The sequence below is a fragment of the Engraulis encrasicolus genome, chromosome 9, assembly GCF_034702125.1.
Source record: "Engraulis encrasicolus isolate BLACKSEA-1 chromosome 9, IST_EnEncr_1.0, whole genome shotgun sequence".
Classification (NCBI taxonomy): Eukaryota; Metazoa; Chordata; class Actinopteri; order Clupeiformes; family Engraulidae; genus Engraulis; species Engraulis encrasicolus.
In genome coordinates, this window is record NC_085865.1 from 4,314,303 (window position 1) to 4,337,714 (window position 23,412).

A 23,412-nucleotide genomic window follows, 5' to 3' on the forward strand; every position below is an offset into this window, starting at 1 on the left:
TTGTGATTTTAATCGTGATTTAATCGTGGCAATAGTGACCTACCTTTGAGAGCGTCCTTGAAGCCAGAACATACTGACAGGCTGGTGTTTCTGGCCAGAAATCTGTCCACCTAAGTTTCATGCTATTGCCTTAACAAAATTATTACAATTAATTTTATTTTGTTCATCCAGTATATAATTCCTCCTTGGTTATAATTCATCTTGTTATAATTTTCAAAAAAATCTGCAAAAAATAATCAATAATCAATAATGATTACGATTTTGACCAAAATAATCGTGATTATGATTGTTTTCCATAATCGTGCAGCCCTACGTTCTTTTAGTAACCCATAACTAAACAGGATTATTAATTGGGATAATAAATTGCCATAACCCAATAAACATTAATGAAACTTAATCTGGGCTATCGCCAGTTGCACAATGGATAACCACTATCTGACTTACAGTATGTATATTTATTTACTAATTAATACCCAAGTGCTTATATTACTATTACTTAGTTATTATCATTATTAGTTAATTGGACTAGATATAAGATCAATATTCAATAGTCAATGTGTAAATGTGTTACACAGATAATGAAAATAATGTGTTAATTTCAGATAAATAATTGTACAAAATGTCCCAAAAATCTACAAAATGTTTCAATGTCATTATGAAGAGGATACAAACACATTTTGGACAATTCCATGTTTCCAGTGTTGTGGGAACAGTTTGGAACACGCTCCTTTCTCTTCCAAGTTGACTGTGCACCAGTCCACAAAGCAAGGTCCATATGGACATGGATGACAGAGTATGGTATGGATCTGAACCTGAACCCAAAATAACACCTTTGGGATAAATTGGAGCAGAGACTTCTCAACAAACATCATCAGTGACCTCAGCAATGTGCTTTTAAAAGATTGGTCAATAAATCTTATTAACACTCCTCCCCCTTGTGGACAACCTTCCCAGATGAGTTGAAGCTGCAATAGAGTTCTTCAGCGTTGACGTCAACTTGTATGCGGCGTTTGGACTTCCGGTTCTATGGCGATTTTTTTACATTGCAACACGCCATAGAGATTCAGGTTTGGCAAAAATATAAGTTGCACGCCAACAACGAACATTAGCGCATCCCCGCATCCCTTTCTCATTAGTGGAACGGATCGTATCATCATGTTGGTGTATTCACATGTTAAATCATGACGATTTTAATTCAATATTGCTAACCCCTTTCTGATCATTAAAACTTCCGAACTACATACTTTCCTTTGGTTGCCATGGATACAACCTTCCGCACGTACATGACGTTAGCAAAGAAAATGGAATCTTGTACAAGAACGACAACTAGCTGGTGTGGCCAGGAGTGGCACTGCAGCTATGTTATCGCAGCCAAGTAAATAATGAATGGGTGCCAATGGGGCTGTACGCTTCTCTTAGAACTATCTGCCCGTGTGATTTTTTCCCTGGAAACAATGAAGTCGCGTTCGATAGATATGAGTAAGTGAAAGCATTTGCCGACACGTTTGCATCTTGTCAAGTGTTAGATTCGTGAAAATGACCCTTATTTCAACTATAGCAATGACATAACACGTGACAATCGACTTTACGGCATACGCCATTTGTTTTGTAGTTTTAAGTCTGACTTCAGATGTCGATGTGTTTAAAGTTATGTTAGGATTGTTGCGGACACCTGTTATTTATTGCATTTAAGGTGGTGGAAAAGCGGCATGTGTACATGGGGTAAAGGAAATGACTGCGCTCATCCTTAAGAATTTGGGCACCTTCAATTAACATGTTGGACGGTGGTGGGGGTTGAGGTGTGTGACCGTAGATGTCTCTGCTAGGAGGATCAGTCAGAGTACGTCTCTCGTCAGCTCTGGTCGTGAATAGTCGCAGAGATTCCTCAGCCAGCAGGTATTAGCCGAATGCTAGCGTGTTGCAGGGCAAAACTAACACGTCTTTGGGAGAACAAAGCCATGTCAGGAACCTTTAACTTCACTTCTAATACAACTTCCATGATAAGGTACAGAATGTGCACACATCTTTACAAACCAGAGAACAGAATCGTCACAAATCCCTGCTGAGCCATTTAGCCCAATAGGCTCCCATTCATCTTTTACTTGGCTGCGTGCGCCAACGGGGCTATAATGGGAGCCAATGAGAGACGGCTATCTCATAGCTTAGAACATTTCTGACGTTAGATACAGGCGCCGCTTCTGTAGTCGCCAAAAGTTTCCGGGTTTAGCATATGGACGCAACATCGTATTTATGTCGAAGTTTGACACAAAATGATCAACCATGTCATACCTACAGCCTATTTTTAACACCCTCGACAGTTTGCGGGGGTTCACTAAGCGCGTGCTTGCACTCGGAGCTTATTTGAAACTGGCCCCTATTCATTCCCAATGCAGGCCGGAAGCCGATACGAACCAGGAAGTCCTTAAATGCTAACATGAAAGACTACAATCTACTACATGCTTTCGCATTACTGTAGAACTCTATAGAGACAAAAGGTGGACTGATGTCATATTGACCCCTATGGTTTAGGAATGGGATGGCAGTTAAGTTCACATGTGAGTTCAAGGCAGGTTAGCGAATACTTTTGGTAATATAGGCTAGAGCAGTGTTTCCCAAACTGTGGTGCGTGCACCCCCGGGGGTGCGTGGCGGCTTGCTACAATTAAGGGGCACGAGCTGAATTTGGCAATGGCGGATATGTGTGTTTTTATACATCATTAATGAACATTTAGTCATTTTAATTGTGTGGTGAATTTTATGCTGGAAGAAACATCAGGTCTATTGGAAATGAGGATTCCCCAAATGACTCTGCATAATTTGAAATGATTTGTGCAGTGAAGCCATACTTAAAGTGGCCATCAGCACACCAAACAAACCACATTGAAATGCGCAAGGAAAACAGTTTGGGAACCGCTGGGCTAGTGTATGTGGACTTGCCTCAACCTGACCTATTTTGTCTGACTTGGGACTAGACCGGGACTTGAATACTTACAACTTGCTCACAACTTACAACTTGGTCCAAGTGACTTCTCCTCTGCCAACAGTTATATTTCAGTTGAACAGCAGAGGGCAGGAGAGAGCCTGAAACAAAGCTATCAACCATAGATGTACAGTAGAACACCAGAGGTGTCACGCCCCGAACTGTCACGGCAGTCCCTGCAGCTATGAGTGCAAGGAAGATCTGTGCAATATAAATCAATGGAGAGGGGGCTCACCTCTGCCAAAATATGGCTGAATAAAGTGAATATTTCCATTGACACACTGTACAATGGCAATAGTTGAAATGTGCTGCTACAGTAAATATCTACCTAAATAATATTAACTTATTTTAAAAATGATTTTATTTCATATTATATTAGTAGATATTTAGCGTGACATTTTAAATCTGCTCCTTGATTAATGTGTCACTTCATATTCACACAATTGAAAAACCATGTCAATGCAATGATTGACATTTCTTTTCACAATATGATTTGTCCTTTAGATTCCTCACAGTTCCCAGTATTTGTTCATGTAGTGTTTGCATATACACGTGAAAGTTACCTAGTTTACTGTGGAGTTTCCTATAGCCCTCTCAACTTTTAGTCCTTCTCCAAAACTGGTTTAGTATAAGCATTTTCCCATCAGAAACAGATAAGCCTAACCTTTAAGTAAAATCTGTTTAAATATGTCACTTCTTCTCAATAGGTCATGTACACCCATTGGTATGCTGACAAGCACATTGGTATGGGCTCAGATATCTGTGGCTTATTATTAAAGACCCGTTTTGTACTTTTTCTATTTAATTTTCATTCCTGTAAGGTCATGAGTGTTGAAAACCAACTTATTTGAGACGTGTTGGATTTATCAAATTAGAAATGAGTAACTTAGGCCTACATATGTCTCCCAAAATAATATTTTTTTCTCGGGTTTAACACTTAATATGTTGTCTTTTCACTATTCTCCATCTAATGAATAGATTGAATGTTTTGAAAATTATAGCATTTTGATTTTATTCACTGTTTACCAAACGTCCCAACTTCACCGGAGTTGGGGTTTGTACTTTGTAGCGTCCTGGATTGTAAAACAAAGGAGGTCAGGTTGGAATGAATAGGAAAACATTTGGCTTACATTTTTTTCTTTAAAAACCCCTTAAGACGCTGGTTTATTTAATTTGTTGTTACCAGTATGGTGATGTAGTCGTGGTACATTACTTAAGGGTCTGTGTTGTGTCATAGTATTGTAGTGCTGTGGTAGTTACATTTCAATGACTATTACAGCGTGCCACTGGAGGTACGGCGCGCATTAAGGGGCAAATGACAAACGGATCCTGTGGTAATATCCTCAATAATTTCTACATCAAACGTCCAGAAATGATCCCTTCTCAAAGAGAAAGAAAAAACATCCCATCTTTGAGACAGCACAATTTATTATTTGTAGTAACAATGCTGCTTTTCTCACACAATGAAGGCTGCACAGCTGGTGAATACTTCCATTCAGCCTAACTTGACTGATAAAACACTCACATGCAGTGCTTAATTTGAGGGGGAGCAAGGGGGAGCTAGCTTCGGAACCTCAGACGAGAGCTCTGGAACCTTGGATGGAACCTCAGGGAAAGACATCATAGACACCCCCTCTGGGGGGGGGGCACCCATCCTCTGCGCTCCTGGACCTCCCGCTTGACAAATTAAGCACTGCTCACATGCTATTTGCAACCAGAGGTGCATCTTGCCACCAGGCAGCCGCTTGGGCCCCCCCCAAGACCCTAGATGGTGACGGCCTACCTGGGAACTCCCATACTGCCTTTAGTTCTACACAATCATTTCGATCTCACTTGTGATTAGGTCTGGTGTTAACCAGGCAAGTGACAGCCCATATTTTACCACAGTAGTGGTGATTTTGGTTATAATGCTCATTCTTTTGGATTTTTGCTTGGGGCCCCACCTGAATCGCCTGTGTTTGCAACTCAGTTCATTTCGAGAGTTGCATTGGATAGCTGCAGAAATGCACCGAAAGGTCCCCTTATAAATGATATGACCAACTTCCCAATTGTTAAAGAAAATAAAAAGAAACATGCACGTCCGCCCGGATACACAACACAAACAATTACCTGAAGAAAAATACAGTGGTATGACAAAGTTTGGGAAAATTATTACATCGGCTATCTCTGGTATCTCTGGTACAACTTGATCTCTGGTAGAGTTTTTGAAGCAGCACTTTCATTTCAACATCTTTTAAACCAAAGGGAAAAGAAAGAAAGAAGATGAAAAATGACACCAACTGGTTCTAGTGCAGACAACATCACTGGGTACCGATGACTGAAAAGGTGCTACTGTATTGACACTGGAGGGTCTGGCATAGAGATAGGCCTTGGAATTTAAATATTCAAAATATCTCCTGACTATAAAAATATTGAATAACTGTTTCACATGCAGCATATTACTTCAGCGGTTTCCAATCCCCCCTTTTGGACAGAAGAATATTTTGCAATTGCATTTTTTTGTCCATTCATATTGCATATTGCATATCCATTAATAGTTTATCTGCTAATATTGTTAGAAATCTGCAAACACAGTACATCTGCACATGACTACAGCATTCCACTGCAAACAGAGATTCTTTAAGTATATAGAGATATGCCAATGTAATAGGTTGCTATGGGCACCTAACATGACCAGGTTCCGGTCTGCCTAAAGGGGCGTGTCATAATACTCCTAGCATTGAATAGAACAGTCCTTAGGTCTGCCTAGGTCTGCCTAAAGGTTAATCCCCCCCCTCCCCCTTGCAATAATAGAACCCAGAATCAATGGGCCAATGGGACCTCTCTCTCTCTCTACTCTCTCTGCTGTAACCAATGTTCCATCAAGAGCTGACAAGGTCAAATCATCCATTTTTATAGGTGCTCTTCTGTGCTCTTTATGTTATAGTAGATATACGTATATAGATTGAGCATCAAAAATACAGTAGTGTACAATGGCTGAACAGTTTCATAAAAGCAGATGCTGAAACATTATGTATAGGCCTACTGTAGACTTGCTATTCTGTCTGTCCTTACTGACACAATTTGATTTGGTGGCCATAATCGCGGAGCCAAATGGCAGGATACAGTGGCTCAGTGAATGTGGTCTCCACTTTGTGCAGCAGAGTCACTGTGTCAGCATTGACACTGTAGAAGCTCAGAGTTCCTGCCCTGTGATCCACATACACTCCTATTCTAGAGGAGATCTGAGCATGAGGGAGATCAGTTTTTTTATTATTATGGTAGAAACGGAGCCCAGATGAATAGCAGTGCAGTGCCCAGGAATTTGGATTGAACCCAAGAACTGCATCAGTATCATTTCCTTTCCTCTTCAGCCCCTTGTATGAAACAGCTATAAACACATTTCCAGACCACTCCACCTCCCAGTAGCACCTGGTAGACGTAGCCTCTGAACACATCACCTGATATACATGACTAAATCTGTCTGGATGGTCAGGATAATAGAGCACCTTATTAACCAATTCTACAACTCTGTTTCCCTCAGACAGACTCAGCTGATAATTAGCCGTGTTGGGGTCCAAAGTCAGCTGACAGAAATCTGTATAGTGGTTTAAGAATCATTATTATTCATTGTGATCATGTTTAACATACAGCAGATTATTACTAGTCCTGTAAAAACAAACAAACTTAATAACATTTTAGGAATGGAACTGGTCGTCTTAATATCCTGCCTTATGCCCACTCGCACACACTCTCTTTAACACAAATAACCACCATAAGCCACCCCAGCCAATGTTTATTTAGAGAAATGCACGATACAGTAAGTAGGCAGACCAGCTACATGTCACACTTTTCATGTATCTGAACTGTATCTAGTGTTGCACCGATACCAGTATTGTGTAATCGGTGGATCGGCACTAAAATGGTGGTATCGGTATCGGCGAGTACCAACAAATAGGGCACCGATACCATTTACAGGTGCTTGTATGACACTTAAACAGCCTTGAAAATAGTTATTGAATACAGGTATTAACAGGTATTTTGCTGGATTGACTTTGTATTAGTCTTTTTTCCTGTTTCACAAAGGTAGGCAGCAGCCTGACAAAGCCATGCAATAATTTTACATCCAAGTAGGATGCACTACAGCCCTTCATATACAGTCCCAGGAAAAAGTTTGTACACCCTTTGACATTTCTTACATTTCAGTCAAAATTTATCATAAAACATGGTCTGATCTTCCCGGAAATCTCAAGAAGGAACAATCAGAGTCTGCTTTAACTAATTCCACACAAACATTTACATGTTATCATATTTGTATTGGTCATAAGGCCATAACATTCACAGGACAGCAAGGCATAAGTAAGTACACCCTTGCATTAAATAGGTTTTAACCCTCAGTTAGTTGCAATATCCTCAACCAGACTTGTCCTGTAGTTGCAGATCAGATTAACAAAACAATCTGGATGTATCTTGTCTCCCTCTTCTTTAGAGAACTGCCTCTCGTCAGCAAGGTTTCTGGGATGTCTGGAGTGCATAGCTTTATTGACTTCATGCCATATAATCTCAATTGTTTTTTGTCAGGGCTTTGACTGGACTATTCCAGAATGTGTATTTCATTGTTATGAAGCCATTCTAAAGTCGATTTGCTTCTAAAGTATGGGTTGTTGTCACATTTCAGCACCCATCCTCTTATGTGCTTCAACTGTGTGACAGACTTCCTCACGTTTTTTTCTGTAAAATATCACAATAAACTTGAGTTCATTGCTCCACTGATAATAGCAAACTTTCAAAGGCCTGAGGCAGCAAGGTAGCCGCATATAATGATGCTCCCGCCACCATACTCAGAAGTGGAGATGTAACCAAGAATAGCTAAAAATGGGGTTCATTCTGCCAATCTAAAATTAATGGGGTGTCCAAAAAAATATTGCTGCACGTTTGAGGTTTGCGAAAAAGCATTTATATGCTTCATAAAATTACTGCTAAATATTCTGTAGACCAACGTTGAAACCAAAGTTGAATTTTTCAGGGGAACACATAGTATCATGTTTGGAGGAGAACTGGAGAACTGGAGAACCACACCTTCACCAAAACATCATCTCCACTTTTGAGTATGGTGGCGGGAGCATCATTATATGCGGCTACCTTGGTGCCTCAGGCCCTTGTCAGTTTGCTATTATCGTGGAACAATGAACTCAGAAGTTTATTGAGATATTTTACAGAAAAAATGTGAGGTAGTCTGTCACACAGTTGAGGCACACAAGAGGATGGGTGCTGAAATGGGACAACAACCCATATTTTAGAGGCAATTGACTTTTGAATTGCTTCATAACAATGAAATACACATTCTGGAATAGCCCAGTCAAAGCTCTGACAAAAAACATTTGAGATGATATGGCATGAAGTCAATAAAGCTATTCACTCCAGATATCCCAGAAACCTTGCTGAAGAAGGGCAGTTTTCTAAAGAAGAGGGAGTCAAGATACATCCAGATTGTTTTGTTAATCTGATCTGCAACTACAGGACAAGTCTGGTTGAGGATATTGCAACTAACTGAGGGTTAAAACCTATTGAATGCAAGGGTGTACTTACTTATGCCTTGCTGTCCTGTGAATGTTTACATCTTATGGCCAATGAAAATATGTAAACTTGTAAATGTTTGGGTTGAATTAGTTAAAGCAGACTCTGGTTGTTCCTTCTTGTGATTTCCAGGAAGATCAGACCATGCTTTATGACCAATTTTGACAGAAATGTAAGAAATTTCAAAGGGTGTACAAACCTTTTCCTGGGAGCTGTATATACATTTCAAATAGTGGTATCGGTATGTATCGGTATCGGCCGATACTGCACAGCCAGGTATCGGGTATCGGTATCGGGGCCAAAAAATGGTATCGGTGCAACACTATATCGTATGAATAATGTGTGCCTGCTTTACTTACATTTTAGGAAATCATCTCTGGTCACAGGCTCTGAAGGTCTGAAAATGCTGATTTGTTCACCTGTTGAAAGACAATATACCAGTCAGGGCCGCTGACAGCTTTTGCTGGGCCCAGGACAAAGTCATCTGAAAGGGCCCCCCATCCAATACATGCAATGTAATGAAAACTAAATTTTGGACCACCTGTTTCCCTGGGCCCGGGACAACTGACCCCTTTGTCCCCCCCTGTCGACTTCCCTGATACCAGTGGTGAGCATTTTTGCTTTGCCAATGATGTTAAGTGATACATTATTTCCACGACTATGAGACAGACGTACCAGTTTTCACAATGTCCTGTAGTCCCTGGTGGAGCACATCCTGCAGTTTGTCTTGGAGCAGAGTGAGGCCGTCACTCACTCTCTCAAAAAGCACATCTGTATGCACTGAGCACGTAGATGACTTGTCAGATGTAGTGGAGGCACACAGAGACTGGAAACTCTATGAGATGCAAACAATGAATTTCAAATGTAAATAAATAATCACACTGATTACTTTACGCTGCTTAGTAATATACACCCAGCTGAGTAAGGAGACCAACTAGATCAGCTGAGCTCCCAGAGGAAGCTGACAGCTTTGCTACACTCTGTGGCCACCAGAACTAACACTGGGCTCCATTAGCAAGAGCACATTCTACATGTCCTGCAAAAGGCAAAAGGTTGCACCTTACATAAACTTTATTACCAAAACATATTTGCACCAGAGAATATGCAGTCTTCATAGTATTCCCTCAGATGCTTATTATTTATAGAGCATTAAAAACGTAAAAAATATTTCCCCTCTCCTATTCCTTGAAATAGTTCATTAATATTAAAATAATGTATTTCCTATTAACTATGTGTTATGGTTATAGGCCTATGTAGTGTTTAAGAGGCCACGGTACCTTGAGAAAACGGATGTTATTTTCACTCTGTGAGAACTGTTCCAACTCAGCAACTCTCCTCTTCAGCTCAGCGATCTCCTGCTCCAGTGTCTCCATGAGTTCTTCAGCTCGACTCACATCAGCCCTCTCCTGATCTCGGATCAGCTTCGTTGCCTCGGAGCGTCTTTTCTCAATGGAGCGGATCATCTCAGTGAAGACCCTCTCACTGTTCTCCACTGCTGCATCAGCAGAACACTGTTGGAAACACAAGACAACACAGCATGGAGAACATCTGTAACAAACATCTGCGATGGGCAGGAAAGCATTTTCTGCATATTGCGGGGCATTATGTTGTCTTGTGCGAAGGTTTACTTACCTGTAGAGTTTTTACAGCCTTTCTGAGGTCTTGTAGGTGGCTCTCTTTTTCTTTAATGATGTCATGGAATTTTCTCTCTGTTTCTCCCAGCTCTTTCTGGAAGTAAAAAAAAAAAACCTAAATGTGTAAACTTGAAATATAATCGCCACAATATATTACAATATATCCTTTAAACAATGCCATAACACTAGTTTACTGGTCCCTACAAACATAATCATTGGGCCTTTCTGGGATATACATTTCTCAGGCATCTGCTCATAAGACCTACTTGTAGTAGATAGAGCCATGTCATTTAACTGAGTGAAAAGCAATATACATACAGTATTATTTACCTTAATGTAAGATATATTGCAATTGTCTGACAGAGTGAAAAAGTATGGATGTCTGCATGTAAATAAATACTGAATGTATGCTTGGTATATATTCAATATTTTTGTTCAGGAGTGTTTTAACTAAAACTTAACTTGATTGAAGTATGCCATTTCTGCTATTGAGAGGATGTATTTCGCCTCACCTGTTTCTCTGTCCTCTCTGTTGCGACTGAAACAGTTTTATGTCCACTGTGTTCATCCATGACACACAGCATGCATATGCACGTCTGATCAGTGCGACAGAAGACCTCCAGCAGTTTATCATGCTGAGAGCAGATCAGATCCTCCAGTTTACCAGCAGCTTCAATCACTTTGTGTTTCTTTCCTGGGAAGAGATCGTTGTGAGATGTGAAGTGAGTTTCACAGTAAGAGGACAGACACACCAGACAGGACTTGACAGCCTTCCGCTTTCTCCCAGAGCAGACGTCACACTCCACATCTCCAGGTCCAGCATAGCAGTGGGCAGCAGGAGCAGACTGGAGTCCCAGAAGCTTCAGCTTCTCCACCACGTCAGCCAGCATCGTGTTTCTGCCCAGAACTGGCCTTGGAGTAAAAGTCTGTCTGCACTGTGGGCAGCTGTAGACTCCCTTTGGATCCTCTTGATCCCAGCAGCCTGAGATACAATCCATACAGAAACTGTGTCCACAGGGAATGCCTACAGGATTCTTCAAGAGATCCAAACAGATTGGACAGCTGAACTCATCTTGCGCTAATAACACACTGGCCTTTGCCATTTTTTGTTACTGTAAATCGTTTTCACACCAGCTTGTGATCTCTCCCACACAGAACAGCAAACCAGGAAGAGGAGCTGAGTTTCGTTTCTGTGTAAAAGGGCCGTGCCCTAAGCAGGGGAGTGGCCTCTGGAGGCAGTCACATGAATGTACAGGGATGACAAAACCTTTGGACTGTTGTAATCTGTCCCTGCCACCTCCACGTGTCAATTTACAGCATTGTTTGCCATTTTAGTAACTTCAGGTTGGCAAGTTGCCCTACGCATGTAGTGTAGTGCTTTGTAACTTTAGGCTTTCTATCTTTTGACAAGCATAAACGTGCGTGTGTGTGTGTGTGTGTGTGTGTGTGTGTGTGTGTGTGTGTGTGTGTGTGTGTGTGTGTGTGTATGTGTGTGTGTGTGTGTGTGTGTGTGTGTGTGTGTGTGTGTGTGTGTGTGTGTGTGTGTGTGTGTGTGTGTGTGTGTGTGTGTGTGTGTGTGTGTGTGTGCGCGTTGGCCTAGGCCTACATTATATTATCAAAAGTATTTGCTAACCTGCCTTGACTCCCATATGAATTGCCATCCCATTCCTAACACATATGTCAATGTCATATGTCAATATGATATCGGTCAACCTTTAGCAGAGAGTGTTTATAGGACATTTGGGATGAGGCTGTCCACAAGGTTGAGGAGAGAGAGTGTTTATAGGACATTTGGGATGAGGCTGTCCACAAGGTTGAGGAGAGAGAGTGTTTATAGGACATTTGGGATGAGGCCCACAAGGTTGAGGAGAGAGAGTGTTTATAGGACATTTTGACCATTCTTCCAAAAGCGCCTTGCTGAGGCCACACCCTGATGTTGGTCAGCTGTTGTTGATGTAGATCAGGGATGGGCAACTGTCGGCCCGGGGGCCACATGCGGCCCGCCTCCTCACTCAGTCTGGCCCTTAGATAACATATAATTAAAGAAATTAAGAAAACATGACTAGATTTTCCAGAACATTGCCGTCCGTGGTCCCTTGTAATTATACTGTTAGCCGACAGAGATCACTCCTATTCCCTCCAAACAATATTGGCAGTCAGTGAGCAACCAACTGCACCTCGAACTCTGCAAGTGACAGTCCGATCCCTGGTCATGTGGCCCTCCGATGGTGGCGATGAAAAAATGTGGCCCTCCTTCTCATGAAAGTTGCCCCCCCCCTGGTATAGAGAGGTGATGTAATTGAACTGTGACATCATGAAAGTTGCCCCCCCCCTGGTATAGAGGTACAGAGGTGATGTAATTGAACTGTGACATCATGAAAGTTGCCCCCCCCTGCTGTAGACGTTGGTCAGTCATGTCAGAAGAGGAAGGGCCGCGCTGCAGACACTTCCCACAACGTTGTGGAAAATGTCTGTCGTTCTTTTAGTAACCCATAACTAAACAGGATCATTAATTGGGATAATAAATTGTCATAACCCAATAAACATTAGAGACTTAATCTGGGCTATCGCCAGTTGTACAATGGATAACCACTATCTGACTAACAGTAGGCCTATGTATATTTATTTACTAATTAATACCAAAGTGCTTATATTACTATTACTTAGTTATTATCATTATTAGTTAATTGGGCTCAAATAGCTATAAGCTCAATATTCAATAGTCAATATAAATGTGTTACACAGATAATGAAAATAATATGTTAATTTCAGATAAATAATTGTAAAAATGTCCCAAAAATCTACAACATGTCCAAAATGTTTCAATGTCATTATGGAGAGGATACAAAAACATTTTGGACAATTCCAAGTTTCCAGCGTTGTGGGAACAGTTTGGAACACGCTCCTTTCTCTTCCAAGTTGACTGTGCACCAGTCCACAAAGCAAGGTCCATATGGACATGGATGACAGAGTATGGTATGGATCTTAACCTGAACCCAAAAGAACACGTTTGGGAAAAATTACAGTGGAGACTTCTCAACAAACATCCTCAGTGACCTTACCAATTTGCTTTTGAAAGATTGGTCAAAAAAATCCTATTAACACACTCCTCACCCTTGTGGACAGCCTTCCCAGATGAGTTGAAGCTGTAAAAGCTGCAAGAGGTGGACTGATGTCATATTGACCCCTATGGGTTAGGAATGGGATGGCAGTTAATTTCATATGTGAGTCAAGTCAAGTCAAGTCAAGTCAAGTCAAGTCAGCTTTTATTGTCACTTTCATCATATGCACAAGGCATACAAGGAAAAATGAAATTACGTTTTCTCTCTATACCATGCCAGGACAAGACAAACTGACATAAAGTGCAGAAAGGACAGGTAACAGTGATGTCAGTCAAGGCAGGTTAGCGAATACTTTTGGTAATATAGTGTATTTGGACTTGCCTCAACCTGACCTATTTTGTCTGACTTGGGACTAGACCGGGACTTGAATACTTACAATTTGGCCCAAGTGACTTCTCCTCTGCCAACAGTTATATTTCAGTTGAACAGCAGAGGGCAGGAGAGAGCCTGAAACAAAGCTATCAACCATAGATGTACAGTAGATACAACACCAGAGGTGTCACGCCCCAAACTGTCACAGCAGTCCCTGCAGCTATGAGTACAAGGTAGATCTGTCTGTGCAATATAAATGAATGGGGAAGGGGCTCACCTCTGCCAAAATATGGCTGAATAAAGTTAATATTTCCATTGACGCACTGTACAAGGACAATAGTTGAAATGTGCTGCTACAGTAAATATCTACCTAAATAATATTAACTTATTTTAAAAATCTGGTCCTTCATTAATGTGTCACTTCATATTCACACAATTGAAAATCCATGTCAACGCAATGATTGCCATTTCTTATCACAATATGATTTATTCTTTAGATTCCTCACAGTTCCCAGTATTTGTTCATGTAGTGTTTGCATATACACGTGACGTGACAGTTACGTAGTTTACTGTGGAGTTTCCTATAGCCCTCTCAACCTTTAGTCCTTCTCCAAAACTGGTTTAGTATGAGCATTTTCCCGTCAGAAACACATAGGCCTAACCTTTAAGTAAAATCTGTTTAAATATGTCACTTCTTCTCAATAGGTCAAGTACACCCATTGGTATGCTGACAAGCACATTGGTATGGGCTCAGATATCTGTGGTTTATTATTAAAGACCCGTTTTGTACTTTTTCAATTTAATTTTCATTCCTGTAAGGTCACGAGGGTTGGAAAAACTGACAAACTAAGAGCGCTGATCTTTGTTATATGCCCAAGGCAACCAGCCCTATGTGCTTTGCATTCTATGTGTTTTGTTGGGTTGGGCTGGTATTTCCCACAAATGCAGCACGTCTAAACTTGCACTTTATCACCCAGGGAATCCTAAAAGCAATATTCACTGTATTTTATGGTGTTTGTTGTCAACAATAACATATTGATCACTTTACACAGCAGATGCGTTTATTCATATTAGTACATTTCGATAAATACTTTGTAGCATCCTGGATTGTAATCAAAGAGTATCAGGTTGGAATGAATAGGAAAACATTTGGCTTCCATTTTTTCCTTTAATGACAAAAGGATCCCGTGGTAATATCCTCAATAATTTCTACATCAAACGTTCAGTAATTATCCCTTCTCAGAGAGAGAGAGAGAAAAACATCCCATCTTTGAAACAACACAATTTATTATTAGTAGTAACAATGCAGCTTTTCTCACACAATGAAGGCTGCACAGCTGATGAATGCTTGACTGATAAAACACTTACATGCTATTTGCAACCCAGTTCATTTCGAGAGTTGCATTAAATAACTGCAGAAATGCCCAGAAAGGTCCCCTTATAAATGATATGACCAACTTTCCCAAATGTTCATAAAAAATAAAAAGAAACACAAATGCACGCCCGCCCGGATGCACACACAAACAATTACCTGAAGCAAAATACAGTGGTATGACAAAGTTTGGGAAAAAATTATTACATCGGCTATCTCTGGTATCTCTGGTACAACTTGATCTCTGGTAGAGTTTTTGAAGCAGCACTTTCATTTCAACATATTTTAAACCAAAGGGAAAAGAAAGAAAGAAGATGAAAAATTACACCAACTGGTTCTAGTGCAGTAACATCACTGGGTACCAATGACTGAAAAGACGCTACTGTACTGACACTGGAGGGTCTGGCATAGAGATAGGCCCTGGAATTTAATTATTCAAAATATCTCCTGACTATAAAAAGATTGAATAACTGTTTCACATGCAGCCCTTTACTTCAGCGGTTTCCAATCCCCCCTTTTGGACAGAAGAATATTTTGCAATTGCATTTTTTTTTGTCCATGCAAATTGCTAGATTTTCCATTAATAGTTTCTCTGCTCATATGACTACAGTATATCACTGCAACCAATGTTACATCAAGAGTTGACTAGGTAAAAGCATCCTTTTTTAATAGGTGCTCTTCTGTGCTCTTTATGTCATTACGTTGTATATAGATATACGTAGCATCAAAATTATTGTACAATGGCTGAACAGTTTCATAAATGTTTCACATTATGTACTGTAGATGTGCTATTCTGTCTGTCCTTACTGACACAATTTGATTTGGTTGCCATAACGCTGGAGTCGAAAGGCAGGATACAGTGGCTCAGTGAATGTGGTCTCCACTTTGTGCAGCAGAGTCACTGTGTTATCATTGACAGTGTAGAAGCTCAGAGTTCCTGCCCTGTGATCCACATACACTCCTATTCTAGAGGAGATCTGAGCACGAGGGAGATCGGTATTTTTATTATTATGGTAGAAACAGAACCCATATGAATCGCAGTACAGTGCCCAGGAGTTTGGATTGTACCCAAGTCTTACATCATTACCATTTCCTTTCCTCTTCAGCCCCTTGTATGAAACAGCTATAAACACATCTCCAGACCACTCCACCTCCCAGTAGCACCTGGTAGATGTAGCCTCTGAACACATCACCTGCGATACATGACTAAATCTGTCTGGATGGTCAGGATAAGAGTGCCACTTATTAACCAATTGTACAACTCTGTTTCCCTCAGACAGTCTCAGCTGATTTTGAGCCGTGTTGGGGTCCAAAGTCAGCTGACAGGAATCTGTAGTGGGGGGTTAAGAATCATTATTATTCATTGTGATCATGTTTAACATACAGCAGAATACTACTAGTCCTGTAAAACAAACAAACTTAATAACATTTTAGGAATGGAACTGTTGACATGTGTGTGTGTGTGTGTGTGTGTGTGTGTGTGTGTGTGTGTGTGTGTGTGTGTGTGTGTGTGTGTGTGTGTGTGTGTGTGTGTGTGTGTGTGTGTGTGTGTGTGTGTGTGTGTGTGTGTGTGTGTGTGTGTGTGTCTTATACTGTATCTAGCCAAGCTTGTGGTCTGAGTCTTAATATCCTGCAATATGCCCACTCACACACACTCTCTTTAACACAAATAGCCACCATAGGCCACCACAGCCAATGTTTATTTAGAGAAATGCACGATACAGTAGGCAGACCAGCTACATGTCACACTTTTCATGTATCTGAACTGTATCGTATGAATAATCTAGCAAAATTGTGTGCCTGCTTTACTTACATTTGAGGAAATCATCTCTGGTCACAGGCTCTGAAGGTCTGAAAATGCTGATTTGTTCACCTGTTGAAAGAAAATATACCAGTCAGGGCCGCTGACAGCTTTTGCTGGGCCCAGGACAAAGTCATCTGAAAGGGCCCCCCATCCAATACATGCAATGTAATGAAAACTAATTTGGGGACCACCTGCCACCCCGACTATGAGACGTACCAGTTTTCACAATGTCCTGTAGTCCCTGGTGGAGCACATCCTGCAGTTTGTCTTGGAGCAGAGTGAGGCCGTCACTCACTCTCTCAAAAAGCACATCTGTATGCACTGAGCACGTAGATGACTTGTCAGATGTAGTGGAGGCACACAGAGACTGGAAACTCTATGAGATGCAAAAGATACATAATCAATGAGTAGAGTGTTCAGAAATACATCTAGATCAGGGGTGTCAAACTCAAATTGACTGAGGGCCAAAATCAAATCTTTAATGAAGTCGCGGGCCGGGATTTTTTACAGTTTTTCAAGACTAAAATTGTGCGTATATGCAATTCATATACTCATAGTTTCATACACTCTTTCCCATCATACTGTATATTATAGTTCAGATGTGTCTGCACCATTGAGAGTAAATAGAATGGAGGCCAAAATTCTATTTCATTGTTGAAGCCAAGTTGGAGCCAAGGTTGGACCCAAAAAGACCAAAAAATGGCCAAATCCCATTCATTCCTATGAGAGACATAAAACCCTGTATCTCCCTTAAATGCCACTCCAGGGGGATCATTTTTCGCTCAACTAGTAGGTCCCCTTGCTCTCCAACTTACCAGGGTGGTGATTTTTTGTGGTGATGTTTTATTTTAGAGAGATATTAAAAGTTAAATTGACCAATGAGCATCAGAACATGGTTTGATTGACCGTTAGAAGTCTTGTTGTTGTCCAATCAGCACCTGTGTTTGGCGTTGCTAAGGTGGAATGTAAGTTGGAATGTTCCCAAATCTGGCTTCAAAGCGTTGAATGGCAAATAGCGTTGATTTGGCGTCCATTCTATTTACTGTCAATGGTCTGCACACATGGGCGTAATTTTAGGGGGGGACGGTGGGGACATGTCCATACCACTTTCCAGATAAACCTAGCTTGTCCCTACCATTCTTTCACAAATATAGGCCTAATGCAAAAACAGCATATCCGGACCATTCGGATTGAAATGTCCCAACCACTTTTCGAGCCAAACCTACACCTTTGTCTGCACATCCTCTGACACACCAAATGTCATGTTCAAGTCTTGTTACGCTATACATTAATGATGTACGGTATAAGGGCCAACTGTAATACACATTTGAAATGATCTCGCGGGCCGAACAAAATGGCTCCGCGGGCCAGATTTGGCCCCCGGGCCTAAGTTTGACACCCCTGATCTAGACCTAGGCTAGAAGAGTAAGGTGATCAACTAGATCTACTGAGCTGCCAGAAAAAGCACACAGCTTTGTTGGACTCCAGGGCCATTGAATATTGAATGCTCGATTAGCAAGATCACATCCTGGCAAAAGGTGTGGGCGTGGCCTACTGTTGTTTTTACCCAAGAATGGAGATACAGGCTAGAGTGCAAACATACTGTAGGCTACTTCAGATCCACACACTATTGTGAAATAGTGAAATACACAACTAAAGTTTACTTTACAGTGCTTTACTTTACAGTAGATTACTTTACAGTATTTAAACGTCCACTGAGATCCCAGAAAATAAACAAACAAACAAACAAACAAACAAACAAAAACCTGGCTGCTTCGCTTAACTTTGTGGCCCGCCAGAACATGTTCGATTAGCACCAGCCTATATATTATCCAAAAGCTCTGTTTTATTTACACATTAATACTTCCTACAAAATAATTTTGGTGAAAATATAGCCTCTCAAAAGCTTATTGTTATGTTGTAAGGTAGGCCTATTTTTTGCAAATGGATATTTTCCCATTTCGGTCTTTCAGCCATATTAAACTCAATCAGTTTCATACCAAATATTTTTGAGTATAAGTATTAGTGTGTATAAGTGTATTTTTAAACTACTAAATTTCCAGAAAGTAGCAGTAAAAAGTAGAAAGCTCATTCACAAAACATTCACTTTTTTCATGAATATTTATAACACCATCATGCTAGAGAATTTACAATTTATAGGGAGAACCCGCATGTAAATCCACCATTTTACATACTTGGCTGAAAATAAAGGTGGAATGTTGTCACACTGGTCCCGTTTTTCTTTTTCTTTTCTTTTACCAAGTGAACGTTTTCGAGCGGTGTGCTCTTCATCAGACGTGACAGTAGAGAACGCTCGAAAACGTTCACTTGCTGTTAGAATCATGGATTTACATGCGTGTCTCACCTTTGGTGAACCGTATCTCACGCCTTTCGTAAAGTCTTCACGAAAAAAATAGAGTAATTTTCGCGGTGCATTCACGTTATTGCCCGCCTTTCGTAAAGTCTTCACGAAAATAATAGATTAATTTTCACGCTGCCTATTCACTTGAATTGGCCCACTGCTGCTATGGTTATCCAAACGTCTGTAGGGGCGGGGGGGGTTGGGGGGGGGGGCGGGGAGGGCGTGCTGACAGAACACTGCTGATACACTCGGGACTCACTAAGTCGACGCCCTTTCGGTACTTACACCTTATGTCCCCTAAACCTAAACCTAAACCTAAACCTAACCCTAACCTTAACCCTACTTAACCCTAAACCTAACCCTAACCCTAACCTTAACCCTAAATTGCTTGTTTGAAATGTTTGATTACCATGTGACGGTAGGCTACCGAAAGGGCATCAAACTAGTGGGTCGCTAGGCAACAGTCGGGCAATTCAAGTGAATAGGCAGCGTGAAAATTAATCTATTATTTTCGTGAAGACTTTACGAAAGCCGGGCAATAACGTGAATGCACCACGAAAATGAAGCTATTTTTTTCGTGAATACTTCACGAAATGAGTGAGATACGGTTGCTTTGGTCCTGCACCTGCATCATAGATGTGCTCACCACCACTACCTTGCTTGACTAACATACTTGGCTGCGAAACATAACCTGTAATTTCAAATCTCTACAATGAAACAGTGTACATTTAAGTAGTGTTTATTCATATGAAATATAGTGCCATAGTACCTTGAGAAACTGGATGTTATTTTCACTTTGTGAGAACTGCTCCAGCTCAGCAACGCTCCTCTTCAGCTCAGCGATCTCCTGCTCCAGTGTCTCCATGAGTTCCTCAGCTCGACTCACATCCGCCCTCTCCTGATCTCTGATCAGCTTCGTTGCCTCGGAGCGTCTTTTCTCAATGGAGCGGATCATCTCAGTGAAGACCCTCTCACTGTTCTCCACTGCTGCATCAGCAGAACACTGTTGGAAACACAAGACAACACCGCACCTTAAGACATTTCTGTTCTCCATGATGTTTCCTGGTGGGTGTTGTTGCGAGATATATTTTAATATGGTAGGCAGAGCAATAACAAGAGAGAGCAGTCTGGTATATCACATGAAGGGTCCTTACCTGAAGAGTTTTCACAGCCTGTCTGAGCTCTTGGAATTGCTTTTCTTTTTCTTTGATGATCACTTGAGATTTCCTCTGTTTCTCTCCCAGCTCTCTCTGACAATATAATTCCAAATATTGAAATATCCAAATTAATGACATACATTTAAAAATGTTATGCAATGGTTTTGTTTGGATGCTTCCTTATAACTGAATGGTCTATCTATCACAGGGCCATACTGCTAACCAGCAGGCGCACAATGTCTTTGGTCCCCATCATCTCTACATTTCTCATGCACCTATAGCTACCCAGGGCTCTTACTGATACTGTCTCATTTTTGGAAATAAGCTTCTCTTACACCTCCCCTTGAGTTAAATAATAGGGTTTTACCATTCTCCTATACTTTCAACCGTTCTCTGGTTATGGCAGTGCAAATTTTACCTCCAAGCTAGCAGTTTACATTGAGTCCTATGAGACCAGTTAGCCGCCAGCTGGTCTCATAGGACTCAATGTTAACTGCTAGCATGTAGGTAAAATTTGCACTGCCGCTCAGAGAACGGTTGAAAGTACAGGAGAAAGGTAAAACCCATTCATTTAACTCAAGGAGAGGTATAAAATGAGCTTATCACTTTAGTATCACTTTAAAGCTGTTTTATTGGGTTGTAAATCAAATGGCAACAATGCATATATTTACCATATGTCTGAGTGTCCTAACAGCAACTTAATAATGCATGTCTCACCTGTTTCTCTGTCCTCTCTGTTGCGACTGAAACAGTTTTATGTCCACTGTGTTCATCCATGACACACAGCATGCATATGCACGTCTGATCAGTGCGACAGAAGACCTCCAGCAGTTTGTCATGCCGAGAGCAGATCAGATCCTCCAGTTTACCAGCAGCGTCAATCACTTTGTGTTTCTTGCCTGGGTTTAAATCGTTGTGAGCTCTGAAGTGAGTTTCACAGTAAGAGGACAGACACACCAGACAGGACTTGACAGCCTTTCGCTTTCTCCCAGAGCAGACGTCACACTCCACATCTCCAGGTCCAGCATAGCAGTGGGCAGCAGGAGCAGACTGGAGTCCCAGAAGCTTCAGCTTCTCCACCACGTCAGCCAGCATCGTGTTTCTGCCCAGAACTGGCCTTGGAGTAAAAGTCTGTCTGCACTGTGGGCAGCTGTAGACTCCCTTTGCATCCTCTTGATCCCAGCAGCCTGAGATACAATCCATACAGAAACTGTGTCCACAGGGAATGCCTACAGGATTCTTCAAGAGATCCAAACAGATTGGACAGCTGAACTCATCTTGCGCTAATAACACACTGGCCTTTGCCATTTTTTGTTACTGTGAATCGAGAGTGTTTATAGGACATTTGGGATGAGGCTGTCCACAAGGTTGAGGAGAGAGAGTGTTTATAGGACATTTGGGATGAGGCTGTCCACAAGGCTGAGGAGAGAGAGTGTTTATAGGACATTTTGTCCACAAGGTTGAGGAGAGAGAGTGTTTATAGGACATTTGGGATGAGGCTGTCCACAAGGTTGAGGAGAGAGAGTGTTTATAGGACATTTTGACCATTCTTCCAAAAGCGCCTTGCTGAGGCCACACCCTGATGTTGGTCAGCTGTTGTTGATGTAGATCAGGGATGGGCAACTGTCGGCCCGGGGGCCACATGCGGCCCGCCTCCTCACTCAGTCTGGCCCTTAGATAATACATAATTAAAGAAATTAAGAAAACATGACTAGATTTTCCAGAACACTGCCGTCCGTGGTCCCTTGTAATTATACTGTTAGCCGACAGAGATCACTCCTATTCCCTCCAAACAATATTGGCAGTCAGTGAGCAACCAACTGCACCTCGAACTCTGCGAATTGCAGTCCGATCCCTGGTCATGTGACCCTCCGATGGTGGCGATGAAAAAACGTGGCCCTCCTTCTCATGAAAGTTGCCCCCCCCCTGGTATAGAGGTACAGAGGTGATGTAATTGAACTGTGACATCATGAAAGTTGCCCCCCCTGGTATACAGGTACAGAGGTGATGTAATTGAACTGTGACATCATGAAAGTTGCCCCCCCCTGGTATAGAGGTACAGAGGTGATGTAATTGAACTGTGAAATCATGAAAGTTGCCCCCCCCTGGTATAGAGGTACAGAGGTGATGTAATTGAACTGTGACATCATGAAAGCTGCCCCCCCCCTGGTATACAGGTACAGAGGTGATGTAATTGAACTGTGACATCATGAAAGTTGCCCCCCCCCCTGGTATAGAGGTACAGAGGTGATGTAATTGAACTGTGACATCATGAAAATTGCCCCCCCCTGCTGTAGACGTTGGTCAGTCATATCAGAAGAGGAAGGGCCGGGCTGCAAACTGTTCACACAACGTTGTGGAAATGTCTGTCGTTCTTTTAGGGCTGCAAAATTAATTGAAAATAATTGAAAATCGTGAATAAATGGGGAAATCGAAGTTGTGATTTTAATCGTCATTTTATCGTGGAAATAATGACCTACCTTTGAGAACATCCTTGAAGCCAGAACATACTGACAGGCTGGTGCTTCTGGACAGAAATCTGTCCACCTAAGTTTCATGCTATTGCCTTAACAAAGTTATTACAATTAATTTTATTTTGCTCATCCCATATATAATTCCTTCTTGGTTATAATTCATCTTGTTATAATTTTCAAAAAAATCTGCAAAAAAAACAATAATCGTGATTATGATTTTGACCAAAATAATCGTGATTATGATTTTTTCCATAATCGTCCAGCCCTACGTTCTTTTATTAACCCATAACTAAACAGGATTAATAACTGGGATAATAAATTGCCACAACCCAATAAACATTAATGAGACTTAATCTGGGCTATCGCCAGTTGCACAATGGATAACCGCTATCTGACTTGTGCATAGGCCTATTTATTTACTAATTAATACCCAAGTGCTTATACTACTATTACTTAGTATTTACCATTATTAGTTAATTGGGCTCAAATAGCTATAAGCTCAATATTCAATAGTCAATATAAATGTGTTACACAGATAATGAAAATAATGTGTTAATTTCAGATAAATAATTGTAAAAATGTCCCAAAAATCTACAACATGTCCAAAATGTTTCAATGTCATTATGGAGAGGATACAAAA

The 23,412-nt window shown here is 41.2% G+C and overlaps 3 protein-coding genes across 3 annotated transcripts; all 3 read right to left on the minus strand.

Moving 5' to 3' along the window:
• Positions 1 to 5,731: 5,731 nt before the first annotated feature.
• On the minus strand, positions 5,732 to 6,815 carry LOC134456079 (stonustoxin subunit beta-like). The gene is made up of 2 exons (XM_063207512.1): positions 6,809 to 6,815; positions 5,732 to 6,556 (listed from the first exon to the last, which is right to left on the minus strand). Exons 1-2 carry the CDS (start codon positions 6,813 to 6,815, stop codon positions 6,030 to 6,032), a joined length of 534 nt encoding a protein of 177 aa, XP_063063582.1. The 3' UTR covers positions 5,732 to 6,029.
• A 2,920-nt stretch (positions 6,816 to 9,735) lies between these two features.
• LOC134455378 (E3 ubiquitin/ISG15 ligase TRIM25-like) lies at positions 9,736 to 11,376 on the minus strand. The gene is made up of 3 exons (XM_063206401.1): positions 10,682 to 11,376; positions 10,168 to 10,263; positions 9,736 to 10,046 (listed from the first exon to the last, which is right to left on the minus strand). The coding sequence occupies exons 1-3, from the start codon at positions 11,270 to 11,272 to the stop codon at positions 9,777 to 9,779; spliced, it is 957 nt and encodes a 318-aa protein (XP_063062471.1). The 5' UTR covers positions 11,273 to 11,376; the 3' UTR covers positions 9,736 to 9,776.
• Positions 11,377 to 15,778: 4,402 nt separating this feature from the next.
• Positions 15,779 to 21,606, minus strand: LOC134455377 (tripartite motif-containing protein 16-like). Its single transcript, XM_063206400.1, has 6 exons — positions 21,016 to 21,606; positions 20,296 to 20,391; positions 19,911 to 20,144; positions 16,996 to 17,155; positions 16,789 to 16,848; positions 15,779 to 16,305 (listed from the first exon to the last, which is right to left on the minus strand). Exons 1-6 carry the CDS (start codon positions 21,604 to 21,606, stop codon positions 15,779 to 15,781), a joined length of 1,668 nt encoding a protein of 555 aa, XP_063062470.1.
• Between the last annotated feature and the right edge of the window lie 1,806 nt (positions 21,607 to 23,412).

Excerpts from the sequence above, each read along its gene's own strand:
- LOC134455377 (XM_063206400.1), bottom strand. The coding sequence starts at position 21,606 with ATGGCAAAGGCCAGTGTGTTATTAGCGCAAGATGAGTTCAGCTGTCCA. Across the intron at positions 20,145-20,295 it reads AGGCTGTGAAAACTCTTCAG|TGTTCTGCTGATGCAGCAGT; the intron begins GTAAGGACCCTT and ends TGTTTCCAACAG. Across the intron at positions 17,156-19,910 it reads ATAACATCCAGTTTCTCAAG|AGTTTCCAGTCTCTGTGTGC; the intron begins GTACTATGGCAC and ends TGCATCTCATAG.
- LOC134455378 (XM_063206401.1), bottom strand. The coding sequence starts at position 11,272 with ATGGCAAAGGCCAGTGTGTTATTAGCGCAAGATGAGTTCAGCTGTCCA. Across the intron at positions 10,264-10,681 it reads CAGAGAGGACAGAGAAACAG|AAAGAGCTGGGAGAAACAGA; the intron begins GTGAGGCGAAAT and ends TTTTACTTCCAG. Across the intron at positions 10,047-10,167 it reads AGGCTGTAAAAACTCTACAG|TGTTCTGCTGATGCAGCAGT; the intron begins GTAAGTAAACCT and ends TGTTTCCAACAG.